Source organism: Nerophis lumbriciformis, linkage group LG10 (genome assembly GCF_033978685.3).
Source record: "Nerophis lumbriciformis linkage group LG10, RoL_Nlum_v2.1, whole genome shotgun sequence".
Lineage (NCBI taxonomy): Eukaryota > Metazoa > Chordata > Actinopteri > Syngnathiformes > Syngnathidae > Nerophis > Nerophis lumbriciformis.
Window position 1 is genome coordinate 45758409 of NC_084557.2, and position 19783 is coordinate 45778191.

General features: G+C 38.9%; 1 protein-coding gene across 1 annotated transcript in view; it reads left to right on the plus strand.

Moving 5' to 3' along the window:
• The first annotated feature begins 1731 nt into the window (after positions 1-1731).
• LOC133612779 (uncharacterized) overlaps positions 1732-19783 on the plus strand; it is an 18965-nt gene continuing 913 nt past the window's right edge. The window contains exons 1-9 of the mRNA XM_072914024.1: positions 1732-1879; positions 2821-2990; positions 6854-6963; positions 7044-7164; positions 7250-7360; positions 7567-7724; positions 7820-7865; positions 14630-14692; positions 14806-14962. Of these exons, the coding sequence (XP_072770125.1) occupies positions 6914-6963; positions 7044-7164; positions 7250-7360; positions 7567-7724; positions 7820-7865; positions 14630-14692; positions 14806-14962 (706 nt within the window). The 5' untranslated portion in view covers positions 1732-1879; positions 2821-2990; positions 6854-6913. The remainder of the gene's footprint in view (positions 1880-2820; positions 2991-6853; positions 6964-7043; positions 7165-7249; positions 7361-7566; positions 7725-7819; positions 7866-14629; positions 14693-14805; positions 14963-19783) is intronic.

Sequence of the window (19783 nt, forward strand, 5' to 3'; positions counted from 1 at the left end):
TTATTTTACTATTTTTGTCTTTTTTTAGGTGGCTAAAATACGCGGTGCTGCTGACCGCCGTCTAACGTTACGTGTGATATATTGACTAACGTAACCCTGCTTAAAAAAAATCACTGAACAAAAAGTATGAATAAGGTAGTGAACTGCAACAGATTCCCGTGTTTGCAATAACGTTATAACGTTAGCAGTGAGTTTACAGCCTCACTGATTTAACTACACAGCAAATAAAAGTCACGTTACTTAGCCAATAAACGTTATCTTACATTCAAAACTTACCGTTCTTTGTGCACCTTCAAATGCCGGACGAAGTTGGAAGTTGTTGCCTCTCCATCAGTAATTTTCGAACCGCATGTGTTGCATACTGCAAACCGTTTTGTGTTGACCACCTCGTAATTTTTATACCCAAACAAAATTATTTTAGGTATCATTTTTTGTTCACTGGCGTGTGGTTTGGACATGTCTTCTTCGTTGGTTGTCTGCAATTTGATTGGATGAATGCTGTGTGATGAAAACAAAGTAGATCTAATTTGATTGGCTGTTGTACTGAGACCACACTAGCTGACACACGCAACGCTGATAGACAAGTACACAATGAAAAATACGGAGCGCTCCCGAATAACTTTTTCATCTTTGGGTTTTGGGGAAAGTAGCAAGTCATGTCAAGTCATGTCAATTCAAAAGGCTCAAGTCCAAGTGAAGTCACAAGTCATTGATGTTAAAGTCTAAGTCGAGTTGCAAGTCTTTTTACATTTTGTCAAGTCGAGTCTAAAGTCATCAAATTCATGACTCGAGTCTGACTCGAGTCCAAGTCATGTGACTCGAGTCCACACCTCTGTTATTTACATTTGGTTATTTACAATCCGGGGAGGTGGGATGCAGAGGGGGGAGCAATTGAAAGGAGACACAAACACGACACAGAACAAACCAAAAGTAGTGAAACAAAAATGAATATTATCAACAACAATTGATAATAACTTTTGGTTAGTTCTGTGTCGTGTTTGTGTCTCCTCTCAATTGCTCTGGTTATTGCAGTTCTGAGTGTTGCTGGGTCGGGTTTGGTTTTGAAATTGGATTGCATTGTTATGGTATTGCTGTGTATTGTTTTGTTGGATTTGAAAAATTAAAAATAAACATTTTAAAATCGATTTAAAAAAAAAAGAGAATCGATTCTGAATCGCACAATGTGAGAATCGCGATTCGAATTCGAATCGATTTTTTCCCACACCCCTAATATTTATAAATATATATATATATATTTATGTTTATATGTATACATGTATGTTTATATATATATATATATATATATATATATATATATATATATATATATATATATGTGTGTTTTTTTAAGTGTGCAGAGTCAAACTCAAGACGAAATTCTCGACTCATGGTTTGTTTACGTGGACCCCGACTTAAACAAGTTGAAAAACATATTGGGGTGTTACCATTTAGTGGTCAATTGTACGGAATATGTACTGTATTGTGCAATCTACTAATAAAAGTTTCAATCAATCAATCAATGATTTTAAATCTGGGCTACTAACCGCGCCTTCTCTTTGCCATTGGGGTTTGTCTGATTTACTTTACAATGCAACCCTTACCTAACTCCACACACTGTTTCTAGTTGGGTACCCGCCCCTTCTGAAGTAGCCAGTTGTCAAAGCAAACGCGGTTTGTGTGACGTCACTGAATGGCGTACAAGGTATAGGTGGATGCAGTATTTAAAATGTCAACAGTCGGAAGTAGATGAGTGTGATTGTGCTTCTTATTTCATACATTTTATCTGTATTTGCGATCAAATATGAGAAAGATTATATTTTAACGATTTACGGAGCAACGCACGTTGGATGCCATTGACGGTGACTCCCATTTTTTAAAGGTAAATAATGTAATTTATACGAGCATGACTAGCTTTAGCTAAAGTCAGCTAGCTTCGGTGGAAAAAACAAAACTTTTCCGCCAGAAGTAAGTAAGTTGGCTTCTTTAATGTTCACAATTACTGATCATGTTTGCTGCTCAATTGTGTGCTTTGTGCTGTTATATATTAGAACAATGCCGAGGGTGTTTTTAAATGTATTCTATAGTATTTGTGAAGACGACGGCAACGCGAGTTAAAGCATCAACAGCGCAAGCTAATAAGATTCAAAAGTTATTTTAATTCAAACGTCTGACTAAGTATGATATTGTTGTGTTTATGCCGTCTTTCTGTCAAAACATTTCTGCTTGTTCTGTCAGTTTCGGATGTTGGTGTGTGCACTTATTTTAAACCTAGTCAACAATGAGGGGACTTCCGGTGTCGTCTGCATTCAATCAAGTTAAGTTAAAGTACCAATGATAGTCACACACACACACACACACACACACACACACTAGGTGTGGTGAAATTTGACACATCCCCTTGTTCACCCCCTGGAAGGTGAGGGGAGCAGTGAGCAGCAGCAGTGGCCGTGCCCGGGAATAATTTTTGGTGATTTAACCCCCAGTTCCAACCTTTGATGCTGAGTGCCGAGTATTAACTTATAAATTTAGTTTACTTTAAGCTGAGTTTTTCTTAAGGTTTCAGCTACGTTGGTGACGCCATTTTGGGTGTTTATCAGTCAATTTTGCGTGTTGCAGTTAGCTTGTGTCATTAATTATTGATCTGTATAACTACTAAAATGGGGCCTGAAGGTAATGTTGTTTTTTGTGAGGCTCGGCTGTTACAAAGCTTCATAATGGTACGTTTCAATAGGTCAGAGTAACTTTGGGCTAGCTTGTTTTTGTGGAGTTTATTTTTCCATTGTTGTTAATGATTCTGTTCTCCTAAACTTTTTGTTTCAGAAAGAGCTTTTCACTCGCCCAGCTGCCACCATGAGCTCTGTACTGTCTTCTGTACAGACTCTCACGCAGATGTTCCATGAGAAAAAAGATGAATTTCTTTGTGAAATTGATGATGTCCACATGGTTTGGCTTGAGGAGATCCAGCAAGAGGCCAACCGCATGTTCTCAAGGTAGGTGTTTTGTTTACTTTTGTCTGAGCTGCACAGTGACATGGTTAGCTCGTCTGCCTCACAGATGGGAGATTGAGGTTAAAAATATTAGTTGGAGCATCTCTGTGTGATGCCAAAAGTGCAAATAAAACATAAAAATGGTCACATTTCCACAGAGCCCCTACTTAAGCATGCCCTGCACCGTCCATGTGGGTTAATTTACTGTACGTTAATAATGGAACGGTTCATAGTTGCTAATAGTGCAGGTTACCGATATTAAGGTATACCGTGGTATGAAAAAGTAAAAGTTAAGTTCATCAGATCCTGTGCGGCTCACAACCACACTCCCTGCACACAGCTGTGCACAATTTATGGTGGCTGAAGGAGGCTCGCTTACTCAAACTTTTCCCTCCATTTTAAAACGATAAAATCGTCTATTTGGAAATGCTTCACCGACCGTATAAAGAGTCAACAGTTTGTCGGAAGAAGATCGCCAAATGTGCTTGCGGACCGTGGCAAGAGAAGACAACACATCATGCATGATAGCGCATCTACTGTGGCGTTATATTTGTGTCTTAATTAAGGCTGCAGCTAACGATTATTTTTCTATCGATTAATCTATAGATTATTTTTTTCGATTAATCGGTTAATCCATAGATTATTTTTTCCGATTAATCTATAGATTATTTTTCCTTTTACCGATTATTTTTTTTATTTAAAAAGAAGATGAAAAAATAAATGTAGGCCAGTTTTTTCAAAAGGCATGGCTTTTATTTACAAAAAAAAAAGTATGGTCACTCAGTCAACATTGACAACAACATGACAAAATATTCTGTAACAATGTAAACATTTAAAACTTTTAACATTTAACAAAATTAAAAGTAGCGTATTTGCTTTTTAATGTGCAAATATAAAATAAACATACAGTGCAAATCTTAATATTCTGCAATAGTATAAGCATTTCAAAAGTAAAAGTATTGCTTATTTTTGCTTTAAAATGTGCAAAAATAAAGATAAACATCCAATACAAAAAAGTGCGTATTTCCTTGAATTGGCGCCGGGTATATAGTATTCGCATGCCTCGAATTACTGCCGGGTCAAACTCGTTTCGCAAAATAATTAGCGCATGCTTGGCCTTACCGCCTGCTCAGGATTAACGCCGGATCAAACTCGTTTCGCAAAATATTAATTTTATTAGCGCATGTCTGGAATTTTCACCGGGTCAAACTCGTTTCGCTAAATAATTAGCATATGTCTAGAACTTCCGCCGGGTCAAACTCGTCACGTCATGAGTGACACTTCACCTGTCATCATTTTCAAAATGGAGGAGGCTGATTTCAATCATTTGAAATCGCATAAAGGGAAGAAGATTAAGAGCTATTCAGTAGGATTAAAGGTCCAAGCTTTTGAATATGCTAAAAAGAACAGTAAGCAGCTATGTTTTATTAATATACCGTAGCTGCGTGTGTCAAATATGAGTCATTAAATGACTCCCGCCTCCTGGTGGTAGAGGACGCTAGTGATCCTTCTTGCGACTACCGGTACTGCAGAAGACCGGTGCTGCAGAAGAAGACAACAAGCAACAAGAGTGAGCAGTGATCGTTTGCTTGCACTTTTAACATGGAGGATTACATATCTAAAATAAAACAGTTTTCTAAACTGGACTTTCAATCGAAGCAGGAGGTAATACTTAAAGGAATATCTCCATCGAGACAGAGAGACTTTTAAAACTGAAGAAAGATAAGGAAGACTTCTATAAACAAGTTATCGATGCTTTTGATCAGAAGCAGCTGCGCATGGACTCATAAGTAAAGGTAAGACCATAATAACGTTTTTTGTATTAAATGTGCTTTTCATGATGGTATCCTTACATCACTCAAATTTATAAGCGGAGGCCTAAATTCACCCCACGCCTTTTAGTAAGCGCAGGAGTGAGAAGAGGTTGTAAATTAATTAGCGCCCTGGCGGCTATTCCAAGTATGCGACGCGTCGACGCACAAAAACGGCGTCGACGTATTTACGTAATCGGTGATGTCGACTACGTCGACGCGTCGTTTCAGCCTTAGTCTTAATGCTGAGGTCAGAAAAATGTTTTGCAAGCACAGTCATTACATTTTGAAAATAAATTGAACTCAAATATAAATGTATTTTATGCACAATAAAAGTGTTTTCTTATTTTTTATTATCCATATGAACACTAAATAATTACTGCTGTTTGCAGTCAGACCGATGCACTCTCCCGGGGCCCCTCTCTTCCTCACCTTTCTGAGCATTCAACTTTTTTTCCACACTTGCTAGGGGTGTAACGGTACACAAAAATTTCGGTTCGGTGCGTACCTCGGTTTAGAGGTCACGGTTCGGTTCATTTTCGCTACAGTAAGAAAACAACAAAATATACATTTTTTGGTTATTTATTTATCAAATTTGTAAACAATGGCTTTATCCTTTTAACATTGAGAACACTATAATAATTCTGCCCACGTTAATCAACATTAAACTGCCTCAAGTTGTTGCTCAGATTAGATAAAATGACAACACTTTTCTTCTACATTTTCTTCTAAAAGTTTGGTTTGATGCTGCAGATAATGAGCATTAGTGTCCCACAAACTTTTAGTGTATACAACAGTACAGTAAATTATGTGCCATGATCTTCATACTTTGAAGTGGTTATTGGTTTGTAACAGCAATACATTACAGTATGTACAGTTTATACAATACAATTAATATTAGATAGTGTTTCAGAAGAGAAGTTTCATTTGAATTCAATTTGAGAATATATTTGCTTAATAAAATGTATACTTTTACACTGTGAGGAAAATACTTATTTGATCCCCTGTAAATGTTGTAAGTTTACCCCCTTAAAAGGTATACATAGTCCAGATTTTTAATTGCAGATTTATTGTAACAGAGAGAGACAGAATGTAAAAAAAAATCCTTAAAAATAAGATTGGATAAAGGTTATAAATGTATTCGTATTTAAGGCCAGTATTGGCGCAATAGTTCATAAATGGGAGAAATACAAAATATCAATCAATCGCCCTCGCTCTGAAACGCCATGTAAGATTTAATAGGGATGATTGTGAGGAAGGTGTGGGATAAGTCCTGAATTACAGGGTAAGAGCTGGTTAATGATCTCGGTCAACAAGAAAAACATTAGGGACACACTTTGCTGTTAAAGATTGTGTCTGCAAGATCCTGAATGACCCAGACAAGACGAAGGGGAAGTGATGTGGTCACATGAGACCAAAATTGAGCTCTTTGGCATCAAATCACTTAATGTGTTTGAAAGAAGAGAAATGGTCAATTTAAGCCCAACAACAGTATTGGACCTATTGTCAAACATGCATGAGGAAACTCCTTTGGGTTGTTTATCTGACCAAACATTTTTGCAACCCTGGTGACCAACCACAAGAAAAATCTGACCCCTGTGCTTGCCCACAAGGTCTTCTCCATTAAGTACTAACATTTTGCATTGGAATCAAATACTTCTTTTTATCAACAAATTAAAATATTCTTTAACCTTTTTATTTAAATTCTGGAACATTCATATCTTTTTAATGGGGTAAATTTACAAGAATCATCAGGGTATCAAAATCAAATCTATTGTATATGTTGCTAATGTATACTGTATTTCATATAGCTAAGCCGCTGTGTTTCTGCACCTTCAGAGAAAATAAGTCTTAAATAAACACCATATAGAATGACTTTATCAAAAAAAATGCAACAATGTCTGTAATGGTGCATTCATATGCCTGCTGTCAACTGCTATATAACTTCAGGATGTGAAAGGTTCCCATAGTACTGCACCAATATGTTCTTAAATACTTTTCACCTGCCCCAATGTTTCATTTAATTGTACTATTGAAACAACTTTTCTTTCACAGACCAAAGAGCGTCAAAAGCTGGAGGCACTTAAAAAGAAGCAGGAACAAGAAGAGGAACGAATGAGGAAAATGGAAGAGGAGAAGAAAAAGAAACAAGAAGAATTCAAAAGGTTGACGCTCCAATGAGATATGTTTTAAATTTAAAGAAATGTGTTGTTGCTGTTTTTATAGCTTTACGATTGCTCTGCAGGAAGAGGGATGAGAGGCTAAGAAAGGTGCTTGAGGCCAAAATAAAAGAAGAACAGAGAGAAGAGGAAAAGAAAAAGAGGGTTGAACAAAAAATGGCCAATATTGATGGGAAAAATGATAAGGTTAGCATATTTCTTCAAAAGTGCTCTTTGTGGCGAGTGGAATAAAAACATGGCAATTTACAATGTTGATGGTCAATGAATGCAGCGTCAGGCTGAGGAGAGGGCCAAAAAGAGAATTGCCATCAAACGCCAGGAGGAGCTTGAGCAGAAACGCAAGCTGGAAGAAGAAAGTAAAAAGAAGAAGATTCAGCAAGCGGTAAAAGAACAACTAGACTTACAATTGTGTGCTTGACAGTCCCATTTCATGGTGATTTTTGATATTTCAAGGCAAATATAATTTTCAATTGTTTTGAAAAACGTCACCCTTTTTATGTGCAGGAGTTTGTTCCTATGACTGCAGATATGTATCATCACTCTTTGCCAACTCCATGTTTTAGTAATTGTGTGAGTTTTTAATTTTAGAAGGAGGAGAAGCGCCAAGAAGAGTTTCTGGTTAAGAAGGCCAAAGAGGAAGAAATAAAAGCTAAAAAGCTGGCTGAAGCTCGCAGAGCGTTGGAGCTGAAAAGGGAGCAGGAGCGTGAAAAGGAGCTGGAAAGAGAACGCCAAGCTGCTGCTGAAAGGTTACGATCATTTTTTACATCGTTGTCAGGGAATAGACGTGAACTTTTGCGCTTTGGTGGATGTGGTATACGTCTAATGTAATGTTCATTTTCAGGGAGCAAGCGGAAAAAGAGAAGGGCTATTGTCCAGAATCTTTTGCAGTGCCAACATATTACCAGGCTATCAATTAATTCAATTTATTAGTTTCTAGGGCTGGACAATTATGGCAAAAATAATAATCATAATTGTTTTGATTGTTATTGTAATCACGATTATTCATTCATTTAAAAACATGAATATTTATTGTACCACCAAAACTCAACTTTAAATATAGTTTTAAAAAAAACGGGATAAAAATTAGTAACAAATATAAACCACAACAAGTAAAATAATAGCAATAACAACAAATTTAAATAACAGCAATTTAGAAGACAAAAACATTTAGTTTTTTCAGTTTGTTTTTAATTTAGTTTTTTACCATTTACAGCTATTTTACCGCCATAGAGTATGATTTTTTTGTGTCAAAGGAAATGTAATTTAAATGCAAAAATCTTCACAGTTTGGACAATTTTGACCAGTATTTGAGGTCAAAGCATACTTGCCAACCTTGAGACCTCCGATTTCGGGAGGGGAGGGGGGGGCCGTGGTAAAGAGGGGAGGAGTACATTTACAGCTAGAATTCACCAAGTCAAGTATTTCATATATCCATCCATCCATTTTCTACCGCTTATTCCCTTTGGGGTCGCGGGGGGCGCTGGAGCCTATCTCAGCTACAATCGGGCGGAAGGCGGGGTACACCCTGGACAAGTCGCTACTTCATCGCAGGGCCAACACAGACAACATTCACACTCCGATCCACACACTAGAGCCAATATAGTGTTGCCAATCAATATATATACTGTATATACAGTATGTATATATATATATATATATATATATACTCAAGTATTTCATATATATGAAATACTTGACTTTAAGTGAATTCTAGCTATATATATATATATATATATATATATATATATTTAGCATAGCAGTTGTGCACTGCACTCTCTAAAAGCCGTAGATGTTATTGTCACATATGCATGTACAGTAGATGGCAGTATTGTCCTGTTTAAGAGTGTCACAACATTGCTGTTTACGGCAGACGAACTGCTTTACGGTAGACGAAAACGTGACTGCTGTTGTTGTGTGTTGTTGCCGCGCTGGGAGGAAGTTAATGAAACTGCCTAACAATAAACCCACATAAGAAACCAAGAACTCGCCCTCGATCATTCTACAGTTATAACGTGATTGGCCAGGCACGCTGTTTATATTGTGGGAAAGCGGACGTGAAAACAGGCTGTCGACACGTAACTCAGGTCCGCATGGAGCTGGAGGGGGCGTGGCCTCCAGCTCCGCCTGATTTTCGGGAGAAAATTTGTCCCGGGAGGTTTTCGGGAGAGGCGCTGAATTTCGGGAGTGTCCCGGAAAATCCGGGAGGGTTGGCAAGTATGGGTCAAAGCATAATAATTCTGAAAATGTATCAATAAGTGCTTCAGGTACTAGGTAATACATATGCTTGTGTAAGGTATGTTTTTTTTGTTAGCCCAGTCAGACCGGATGTGGCAAAAGCAGTCGAAGAGAAGTAACCAACAATTTGCAGTCATGTTGTTATAATAGAATATACATTTAATGACCGTTAACGCTAACTATCCAAATCGCTATTATTAGCTAACAGCATTAAAAGCTAATGAGCATGAACCGATAACAAATTTTGCTCGACTATATATATTGACCTACAAATTGTTGCAGTTAAAAGATATTGTCAACATTATTAACCACTGATGTAATGATAATACATAATAATAATGCATGTACATCCTTTCAAATGCAATAAACTTGTATGTTTTGTATATTTTAACATTGTATTTGGAATGTAAACTTTTAAATCTCCAAGTTAAATAAAACAAACAAATAATACAAATACAGTATATTCTTTCTATTAGCAAAATTTGGCACTTGAATACATATCACAACCAAAAGCAATAAAATATGTTCTGTCTCTGTTAAGGAGGGTTTGAGGACCTTTTAAACATACACAACCAAAACAATAAATAAAATGGCTAAATAAAGTATTGACATTGGACTTCAATGTTGAACATGCAGGCAGAGGTAGAGTTGTACATTGCTTAACTTACAGTCAAGTTAGGACCTTTTTGTAAACAAAAGTGCACAGTAACAATATAAACCCTACATTACAAGCAGATGTATTAATATGCCAAAAAAATGAAGTCTGGCAGATTCCGAGCGGGGAACACCATCATGACGTGACATTACAAATATGTGTCAAACGTTTGCAGTGTTTGTCGAAATGCTAGTTTTTCAACGCTATTAAAGGGCAACATGTACAAACCCCGTTTCCATATGAGTTGGGAAATTGTTAGATGTAAATATAAACGGAATACAATGATTTGCAAATCCTTTTCAACCCATATTCAATTGAATGCACTACAAAGACAACATATTTGATGTTCAAACTCATAAACTTTATATTTTTTTTTTGCAAATAATAATTACCGTAACTAAGAACTGCAACACGTGCCAAAGTAGTTGGGAAAGGGCATGTTCACCACTGTGTTACATCACCTTTTCTTTTAACAATCCTCAATAAACGTTTGTGAACTGTGGAAACTAATTGTTGAAGCTTTGAAAGTGGAATTATTTCCCATTCTTGTTTTATGTAGAGCTTCAGTCGTTCAACAGTCTGGAGTCTCCGCTGTCGTATTTTCCGCTTCATAATGCGCCACACATTTTCGATAGGAGACAGGTCTGGACTGCAGGCGGGCCAGGAAAGTACCCGCACTCTTTTTTTACGAAGCCACGCTGTTGTAACACGTGCTGAATGTGGCTTGGCATTGTCTTGCTGAAATAAGCAGGGGCGTCCATGAAAAAGACGGCGCTTAGATGGCAGCATATGTTGTTCCAAAACCTGTATGTACCTTTCAGCATTAATGGTGCCTTCACAGATGTGTAAGTTACCCATGCCTTGGGCACTAATACACCCCCATACCATCACAGATGCTGGCTTTTGAACTTTGCGTCGATAACAATCTGGATGGTTCGCTTCCTTTTTGGTCCGGATGACACAATGTCGAATATTTCCAAAAACAATTTAAAATGTGGACTCGCCAGACCACAGAACACTTTTCCACTTTGCATGAGTCCATCTTAGATGATCTCGGGCCCAGAGAAGCCGGCGGCGTTTCTGGATGTTGTTGATAAATGGCTTTCGCTTTGCATAGTAGAGCTTTAACTTGCACTTACAGATGTAGCGACCAACTGTATTTAGTGACAGTGGTTTTCTGAAGTGTTCCTGAGCCCATGTGGTGATATCCTTTAGAGATTGATGTCGGTTTTTGATACAGTGCCGTCTGAGGGATCGAAGGTCACGGTCATTCAATGTTGGTTTCCGGCCATGCCGCTTACGTGGAGTGATTTTTCCAGATTCTTTGAACCTTTTGATGATATTATGGACCGTAGATGTTGAAATCCCTAAATTTCTTGCAATTGCACTTTGAGAAACGTTCTTAAACTGTTTGACTATTTGCTCACGCAGTTGCGGACAAAGGGGTGTACCTCGCCCCATCCTTTCTTGTGAAAGACTGAGCATTTTTTGGGAAGCTGTTTTTATACCCAATCATGGCACCCACCTGTTCCCAATTAGCCTGCACACCTGTGGGATGTTCCAAATAAGTGTTTGATGAGCATTCCTCAACTTTATCAGTATTTATTGCCACCTTTCCCAACTTCTTTGTCACGTGTTGCTGGCATCAAATTCTAAAGTTAATGATTATTTGCAAAAAAAAAAATGTTTATCAGTTTGAACATCAAATATGTTGTCTTTGTAGCATATTCAACTGAATATGGGTTGAAAAGGATTTGCAAATCATTGTATTCCGTTTATGTTTACATCTAACACAATTTCCCAACTCATATGGAAACGGGGTTTGTGTTTGGCGATGAAGTGAGTAACCCTTTCTGTGAGTGCACACCATTTTGCGCAGACTTTGTTCACCAGAAGTGTGGGGGAAAGGCTCTGCATTTTTATGTGCATGTCTTTTACCAATTGGAAATGCTGAGTCGGGTGGTTCTCTTTCAAGTGGGCATGCAAGTTTGTCTTATTTGATTGTTTTGTTGGCACCACTTTCGGAAAACTGTCTCCTGAGTGTTGGTAAGCTCATCTTGTTCCAGAGGTTTAAAACTGAGTTATTCCCACACTGGTCCAGTGGCATTTGTTTCATCTTCTTTTTTCTTCAGATTTATATCATCGCTACTGTTGCGTTGGTTGTCATGAGCTAACTTGTTGCACTCTGACATGTTCGCCAACCCGGCTCTCAGCACACAGACACCTCATGAATGATCACTGCCTTCCTTTTATTACCCTATGACACAAATGTCTGCAGCTGCTGAAACCGATGCAAAGAGTGACCGCTCTTGCAGCCTGTAATAAGCAGGGGCGTCCATGAAAAAGACGGCGCTTAGATGGCAGCATATGTTGTTCCAAAACCTGTATTAGCCTGTTCACCTGTGGGATGTTCCAAATAAGTGTTTGATGAGCATTCCTCAACTTTATCAGTATTTATTGCCACCTTTCCCAACTTCTTTGTCACGTGTTGCTGGCATCAAATTCTAAAGTTAATGATTATTTGCAAAAAAAAAATTTGTATTACCGGTAGTTTGAACATCAAATATGTTGTCTTTGTAGCATATTCAACTGAATATGGGTTGAAAAGGATTTGCAAATCATTGTATTCTGTTTATATTTACATCTAACACAATTTCCAGAGGTTAAGTTAAGTTATCAAGTTCATCTTCATTTATTGTTCGATTAACTGCCATATCGAATATTGGTCCAAGTCTAAGTGTAGGTCATTGCGTCCAAGAAGTCGTAAGAGGGCAGCGTAAAATACATTGAAAAGTTAGCGCCATCTAGGCATCTGTGTAAATGTTGCAAGCAGACTCTTTAATTGGTGCAAATAAGATTGATGATGGCAACTTGTTAGCATAGCACACATTCCATAAATGATTGTGTGAGCTTGAAATTGGTCAAAATAAATATGTATTAAAATTTAGTTCCACCCTTTGCCGAGCCAAACCTAAAGACTCGGCAGGACTTTGGGATCCCCTGGACTAGGGATGTCCCGATCCGATATTTGGATCGGATCGGCTGCCGATATTTGCCAAAAATTGCGTATCGGCAAGGCATGGGAAAATGCCGATCCAGATCCAGTTTAAAAAAAACTCCGGTCCGTGTTTTCCAACGCACCGATTTAAATAATACATTCCACTTTTCTGCTGCTCCGTAATTTCCGTTCCGCATTTTCCAGCACACCTTCAACACATCCACAATTCTCACGCAGTTGCTTTTAGCTGCTGGCATTACACGACAGGCTCTTCTCACTCTTTCCTTTGTCTCCCTCTCACAGACAGCAAGTGCACCTTACACACGTCACATACTGTCACGTCCTCCCCGAGCAGAGAGGTAGCAGCATGGCTAACGTTAGCTGTGATACTAGCGCAGCCGTGCGAGCAACGCTCCCTCTAAGGTGCTCGCCTGTGCAATTGCGCACTGTTTAAGCGTCCTCTGCGCATAGCAAATCTATGCCACGCACAAAATCAAATAAAAAAATAAGCGCATAACAATTTTCGACACAGACACGACAGAGAAAACAGTTTTCGTCATCATTGTTCAAATATTGTGACGTCTGTCGAGACGCGTATCTCCATTCGGTGCCACACGTCCACACCATCAAAATGCAGAGGCAAAAATTTCCCCATCAACACCGTATGAAAAAATTAGTGATTTTTTTAGTTGTGATTTCCTTCTCTGCATGAAAGTTTAAAAGTAGCATATATTAATGCAGTATGAAGAATAATGTTTTAATGTAGACATGCAAGCCTTGAAAGAACATTTTGAAAATCAAGACTACATTTCCTGCAAATGGGTGCATTTCTACCCTATATTTTAACTTTAGATTTATTCTCATATCAAACTCTTTTGGCTGTTTTTTTGACACTTACATCCGGCGCCCCCCTCCACACTCTGGATTATAAATAATGTAAATAATTCAATGTGATTATCTTGTGTGATGACTGTATTATGATGATAGTATATATCTGATAGTATATATCTGTATCATGAATCAATTTAAGTGGACCCCGACTTAAACAAGTTGAAAAACTTATTGGGGTGTTACCATTTAGTGGTCAATTGTACGGAATATGTACTTCACTGTGCAACCTACTAATAAAAGTCTCAATCAATCAATCAAAACACATAGAATCATCATACTGCTGTGATTACCGGTATATGCATCAAGTGTTCATTCAAGGCTGAGGCAAAATATCGAGATAAATATCGTGTATCGCAATATGGCCTTAAAATATCGCAATATTAAAAAAGGGCCATATCGCCCAGCCCTAGTTCAATGATGCCATTTCTGTTTGTCATGTATAATATTGTCTATTTTGTGTTTATCCTTGAATAAACAGGTCAGTTTCTTGTTACCAACCATTGTGTATTATTCAAACTCCCCTAATTCAGCTGGCTAGTTGTTATCAAGAGTACTGAAACCCTTTTCAACATGATTCTGACAACTAAGTAGGCTAAATAACTTTAAACTTTAATACATGCTCGGATAGGCCAGTATCGGTCAGTATCGGTATCGGATCGGAAGTGCAAAAACCTGGATCGGGACATCCCTACCCTGGACTAGATGGAAAGAAATCTAAAATGTGCAAATATGAATTTGTTAGATACGTTCATCTATTCTCACAAAATGATGCTTTCTAACAAACATAATTAGCCTATAATTAGACACTATTTTTGGGCATAAACTTTAAATCAGCTTCATATTTAGTTTTTTTGTCTTCTCAATCTCTGCAGCGTTCTGTAATGACCACACCTGCAGGAAAAGGCTGTGGACTCAATGTCACTGTAGATGTGGAGGTAAATGTGGAAGAATGTTGTATTGCCGCACTGATACTTACGTGCACATTTTTTCTTATATATATATTTAAATGGTATAAATCCTCAAATAATAATTGTATCTCCCTGTTCAGAAATCCCCACATTGGACGTACTTGATCACTCCAGAGGGTGGCAAGAACGCGAAGACTGTGTCCAAAAATTCAGAAGACTACGGCATGGACCAAAACAGCGATGATTCTACTGATGACGAGTCCGCTCCAAAAAAGCAAATTCCGTCTTGGGCAGAAGGTATGCTTTAACCTTTTTAGAAGATAAACATATAGTTGTTGTTTGAAAATGAGAACTGTTGGAGTATTTTTGTATTTTAACCAGAATAACTATGTTTATGTTGTCATGTAGTTTTAATCAGTGCTGCTTTTCTGGTCATTCTGGTAGTAAATGCCAGCACATGTAACTCCACCCACATGACAAGACTCAAATCAATAGTGTTTCATCCAGAAGTAAAACTGTACTTTTGTCGAGTAGTTTCAAGTTTATTCACAATACCATATTACAATTAAAACAGTAGTGAATATCCATTTAAGGATGGTGGTAAGTGAAAGGGTCCCCCAGATAAGCTAGGACAGGGGTCGGCAACCTTTACCAGTCAAAGAGCCATTTTGACCAGTTTCACAAATTATAGAAAACAATGGGAGCCGCAAAAATTTTTTGAAATTTTAAATGAAATAACACTGCATACGAAGTTTTTTTTTTTTTGCTTTGTGCTATGTATAATCAGGGGTCTCAGATACGCTGCCCACACCTTTATGTGGAATTTGAATGCTGGTGCGGTACGCGGGTTTTAAATGAATGGCACTTGTCAGCGTCATGCGTGCCGTGATGGTACAGCATACAGCGACCACTACAACCAGCGTGTCTGATCAGCCACACGTTGTATAGGGCTTCTGCTTTGCTCACGTAGGTAACAGCAAGGCATACTTGGTCAACAACCACACAGCTCACACTGACGGTGGCGGTATAAAAAAAAAAAACTTTAACACTCTTACTAATAATGCACCACACTGTGAACCCACACCAAACAAGAATGACAAACACATTTTGGGAGAACATCTGCACCGTAACACAACATAAACACAACAGGACAAATACCCAGAATCCCATGCAGCCCTAACTCTTCCGGGATACATTATACACCCCCCGCTACCAAACCCCGCCCACCTCAACCGACGCACAGGGGGGGGTTGATGTGTGAGGGAGCAGGGTTGGGGTGGGGGCGGGGTTTGGTGGTAGCAGGGGTGTATAATGTAGCCCGGAAGAGTCAGGGCTGCATGGGATTCTGGGTGTTTGTTCTGTTGTGTTTATGTTGTGTTAAGGTGCAGATGTTCTCCCGAAATGTGTTTGTCATTCTTGTTTGGTTTTGGTTCAAAGTGTGGCGCATTATTAGTAAGAGTGTTAAAGTTGTTTTATATGACCACCGTCAGTGTAACCTGTGTGGCTGTTGACCAAGTATGCGTTGCTGTCACGTACGTGTGCAAGCAGAAGATGTATATTGTATAACAAGTGTTGGGCTGGCACGCTGTTAATACAGATTGTACAGGGCGCCAAATGTTGTACCATCATGGCACGCCCTTATTATAACTGTGAAAATCGGTGAATATTAATCCCGGGAGTTTTCTGCGAGAGGCACTGAAATCCGGAAGTCTCACAGGAAAATTGGGGGGTTCAGCAAGTAAGCTGCTGAGCCGCATCAGAGTGATCAAAGAGCCGCATGCGGCTCCGGAGCCGCGGGTTGCCGACCCCTGAGCTAGAAGAAGCTTTTGGCAGGGGGTCCAGAGGTCAGTATATGCATGGAATGCTGAAACATGGTGGCAAGCACAAAAACGCTCTGATAAACACAAAATAGGAGCACTAAAGCAAGCATACACATACATACATACATTCATTCATTCAACCACGCACAACCCAACAGTAGTCTACCCCACATGAGGCATTAGAGATAGGTGGTTAATAGGTATGATTTCAGTTTCTTTTTGAAGTTGGAGAATGAATACAGCATCCTGAGGCTCTCATCAAGATCTTTGGTCCCCTGCATACAACACTTCGAGCAGTACAAGATGTTTACCTGATATCATGTCAAAGTTGCGAGTGTTGTGGGCAATGTTCCCTCTAATTTTTCATGTGTGTGAGCAAACGCACAAACACCCTGAGCATTCAGTGGAATACAGACGTATACCAGCAGCACATTTGTCTCAAACCTGACATAACAATTTAAATGTCTTATTATTATAATCAAGTGACTAGTCAATTTCAAGATATTATTTTCTAATATATGTGATTTGGCCCACTTAGATATTGTTTTTGTTTTTTTAATCAGCTATGCACTATAGTATTTTATGCCTGGGTGGAAAGATTGTGTATCCCTTTCAGAGATCACATTTAGTTCCCCTTAAAACATTCACATGTTGCATGAGATGAAGTGTTTATTAACTTTCTGTCCGTAAAATAAATATTTTTATTAGCAATTATGTAGTCCTGTAACATCATTTCATGATTAATATCCAAAAAATAACATTCTTAACAAATGACAGTAGAATAAGCACACTGATTGAGGAGTCATAGTAAAACCACCTGAAATTTACACTTTACGTGTAGTGTTGGAGTTGTCCAACTTTTTGTGTGGCCATAAACGCACCAGTGGCTAATTGCCATAGTGCAGGGGTCGGCAACCCGCGGCTCTTTGATCACTCTGATGCGGCTCAGCAGCTTGCTTGCTGAACCCCCCAATTTTCCCGTGAGACTTCCGGATTTCAGTGCCTCTCGCAGAAAACTCCCGGGATTAATATTCACCGATTTTCACCCTTACAGCTATAATAAGGGCGTGCCATGATGGTACAACATTTGGCGCCCTCTACAATCTGTATTAACAACGTGCCAGCCCAACACTTGTTATACAATATACATCTTCTGCTTGCACACGTACGTGACAGCAAGGCATACTTGGTCAACAGCCACACAGGTTACACTGACGGTGACCATATAAAACAACTTTAACACTCTTACTAATATGCGCCACACTTTGAACCAAAACCAAACAAGAATGACAAACACATTTCGGGAGAACATCTGCACCTTAACACAACATAAACACAACAGAACAAACACCCAGAATCCCATGCAGCCCTGACTCTTCCGGGCTACATTACACACCCCTGCTACCACCAAACCCCGCCCCCACCCCAAGCCTGCTCCCTCACACATCAACCCCCCCCCCCCTTTTCTTGGTAGGAAAAAAAATTTGACCTTTTTGCTCAATATGTTGAAAAATATTCTTAAATTAAGTACTGTATTTTTCTGTACTGTATAAGTCGCACCGGAGTATAAATCGCACCTGCCGAAAATGCATAATAAAGAAGGAAAAAAACATACATAAGTCGCACTGGAGCCTATGAAAAAAACTGCGACTTATAGTCCGAAAAATACGGTAAATGCTAGTGCCATTATCTTGACATAATGATATGCGCTCGGCATCATGATTTTTATTTTTCATGCTTGAAATAAGAAATGATTACATTAAAAAAGTAGTTTTATACTTGTGAGTGTTGATGACACAGCTTTGCAACAGTTGATATTCTAGTTTCAAGCATGTTTTACTCAATATAGGTCATCAAATCTCAGCAACAAGCTGTAATATCTTACTGAGATCATTTAGGACCAAAACCCTTAAAACAAGTAAAACACTCTAACATAAAATCTGCTTAGTGAGAAGAATTATCTTATCAGACAGAAAATAAGCAAATATCACCCTTATTTGAGATATTTCATTTTACTTAGATTTCAGTTTTTGCAGTGTGTCTTTGCGTGCCGGCCCAGTCACATAATATCTACGGCTTTTCACACACACAAGTGAATGCAATGCATACTTGGTCAACAGCCATACAGGTCACACTGAGGGTGGCCGTATAAACAACTTTAACACTGTTACAAATATGCGCCACACTGTGAACCCACACCAAACAAGAATGACAAACACATCTCGGGAGAACATCCGCACCGTAACACAACATAAACGCAACAGAACAAATACCCAGAACTCCTTGCAGCACGAACTCTTCCGGGACGCTACAATATACACCCCCCTCGCTACCTCCCCCCCTCTGTGCGTCGGTTGAGGTGGGCGGGGTTTGGTAGCGGGGGTGTATAATGTAGCCCGGAAGAGTTAGGGCTGCATGGGATTCTGGGTATTTGTCCTGTTGTGTTTATGTTGTGTTACGGTGCAGATGTTCTCCCGAAATGTGTTTGTCATTCTTGTTTGGTGTGGGTTCACAGTGTGGCGCATTATTAGTAAGAGTGTTAAAGTTTTTTTTTATACCGCGACCGTCAGTGTAACCTGTGTGGTTGTTGAGCAAGTATGCCTTGCTGTCACCTACGTGAGCAAGCGGAAGCCCCATTCAACATGTGGCTGATCAGGCACGCTGATTGTAGTGGGCGCTATATGCTGTTCCATCACGGCACGCATGACGCTGACAACAGCTATTCATTTAAAACCCGCGTGCCGCACCAGCTTAAAAATTCCATAAAAAGGTGTGGGCATCGTGTCTGAGACCCCTGGTTTATATATAGCACAAAGCAAAAAAAAAAAACTTTGTATGCAGTGTTATTTCATATAAAATTTCTAACATTTTTGCGGCTCCCATTGTTTTCTATAATTTGCGAAATTGGTCAAAATGGCTCTTTGACTGGTAAAGGTTGCCGACCCCTGCCATAGTGTGTGTGTTGGTGCAGGTGAGAGAGAGCAAGCGGCTGCTGTTGATATAACAGATGACAAAGAGTTGCTTTTGGCTTGGTTTGTACGGTAGACAACGACCAGTTTTGCTAGATAGAAGTATTTTACACATTGTTTTGGTGTGGTTATGGCCGACAAACAATTTCGCTAAATAAAGGGACCGATGGAATTCCTGTCCTCTTTTAAGTGTCTCCACAGACGTTACAATAATTTAAGTGTTGACAAACATTGTGTCGTCTGTTGTGGCCGCCTTTCGTCACCTGTTACTCACTGTTGCATTGCAAAATCATACAAAACAAACTATTTGTTTATTTTGTTTAGAGTGG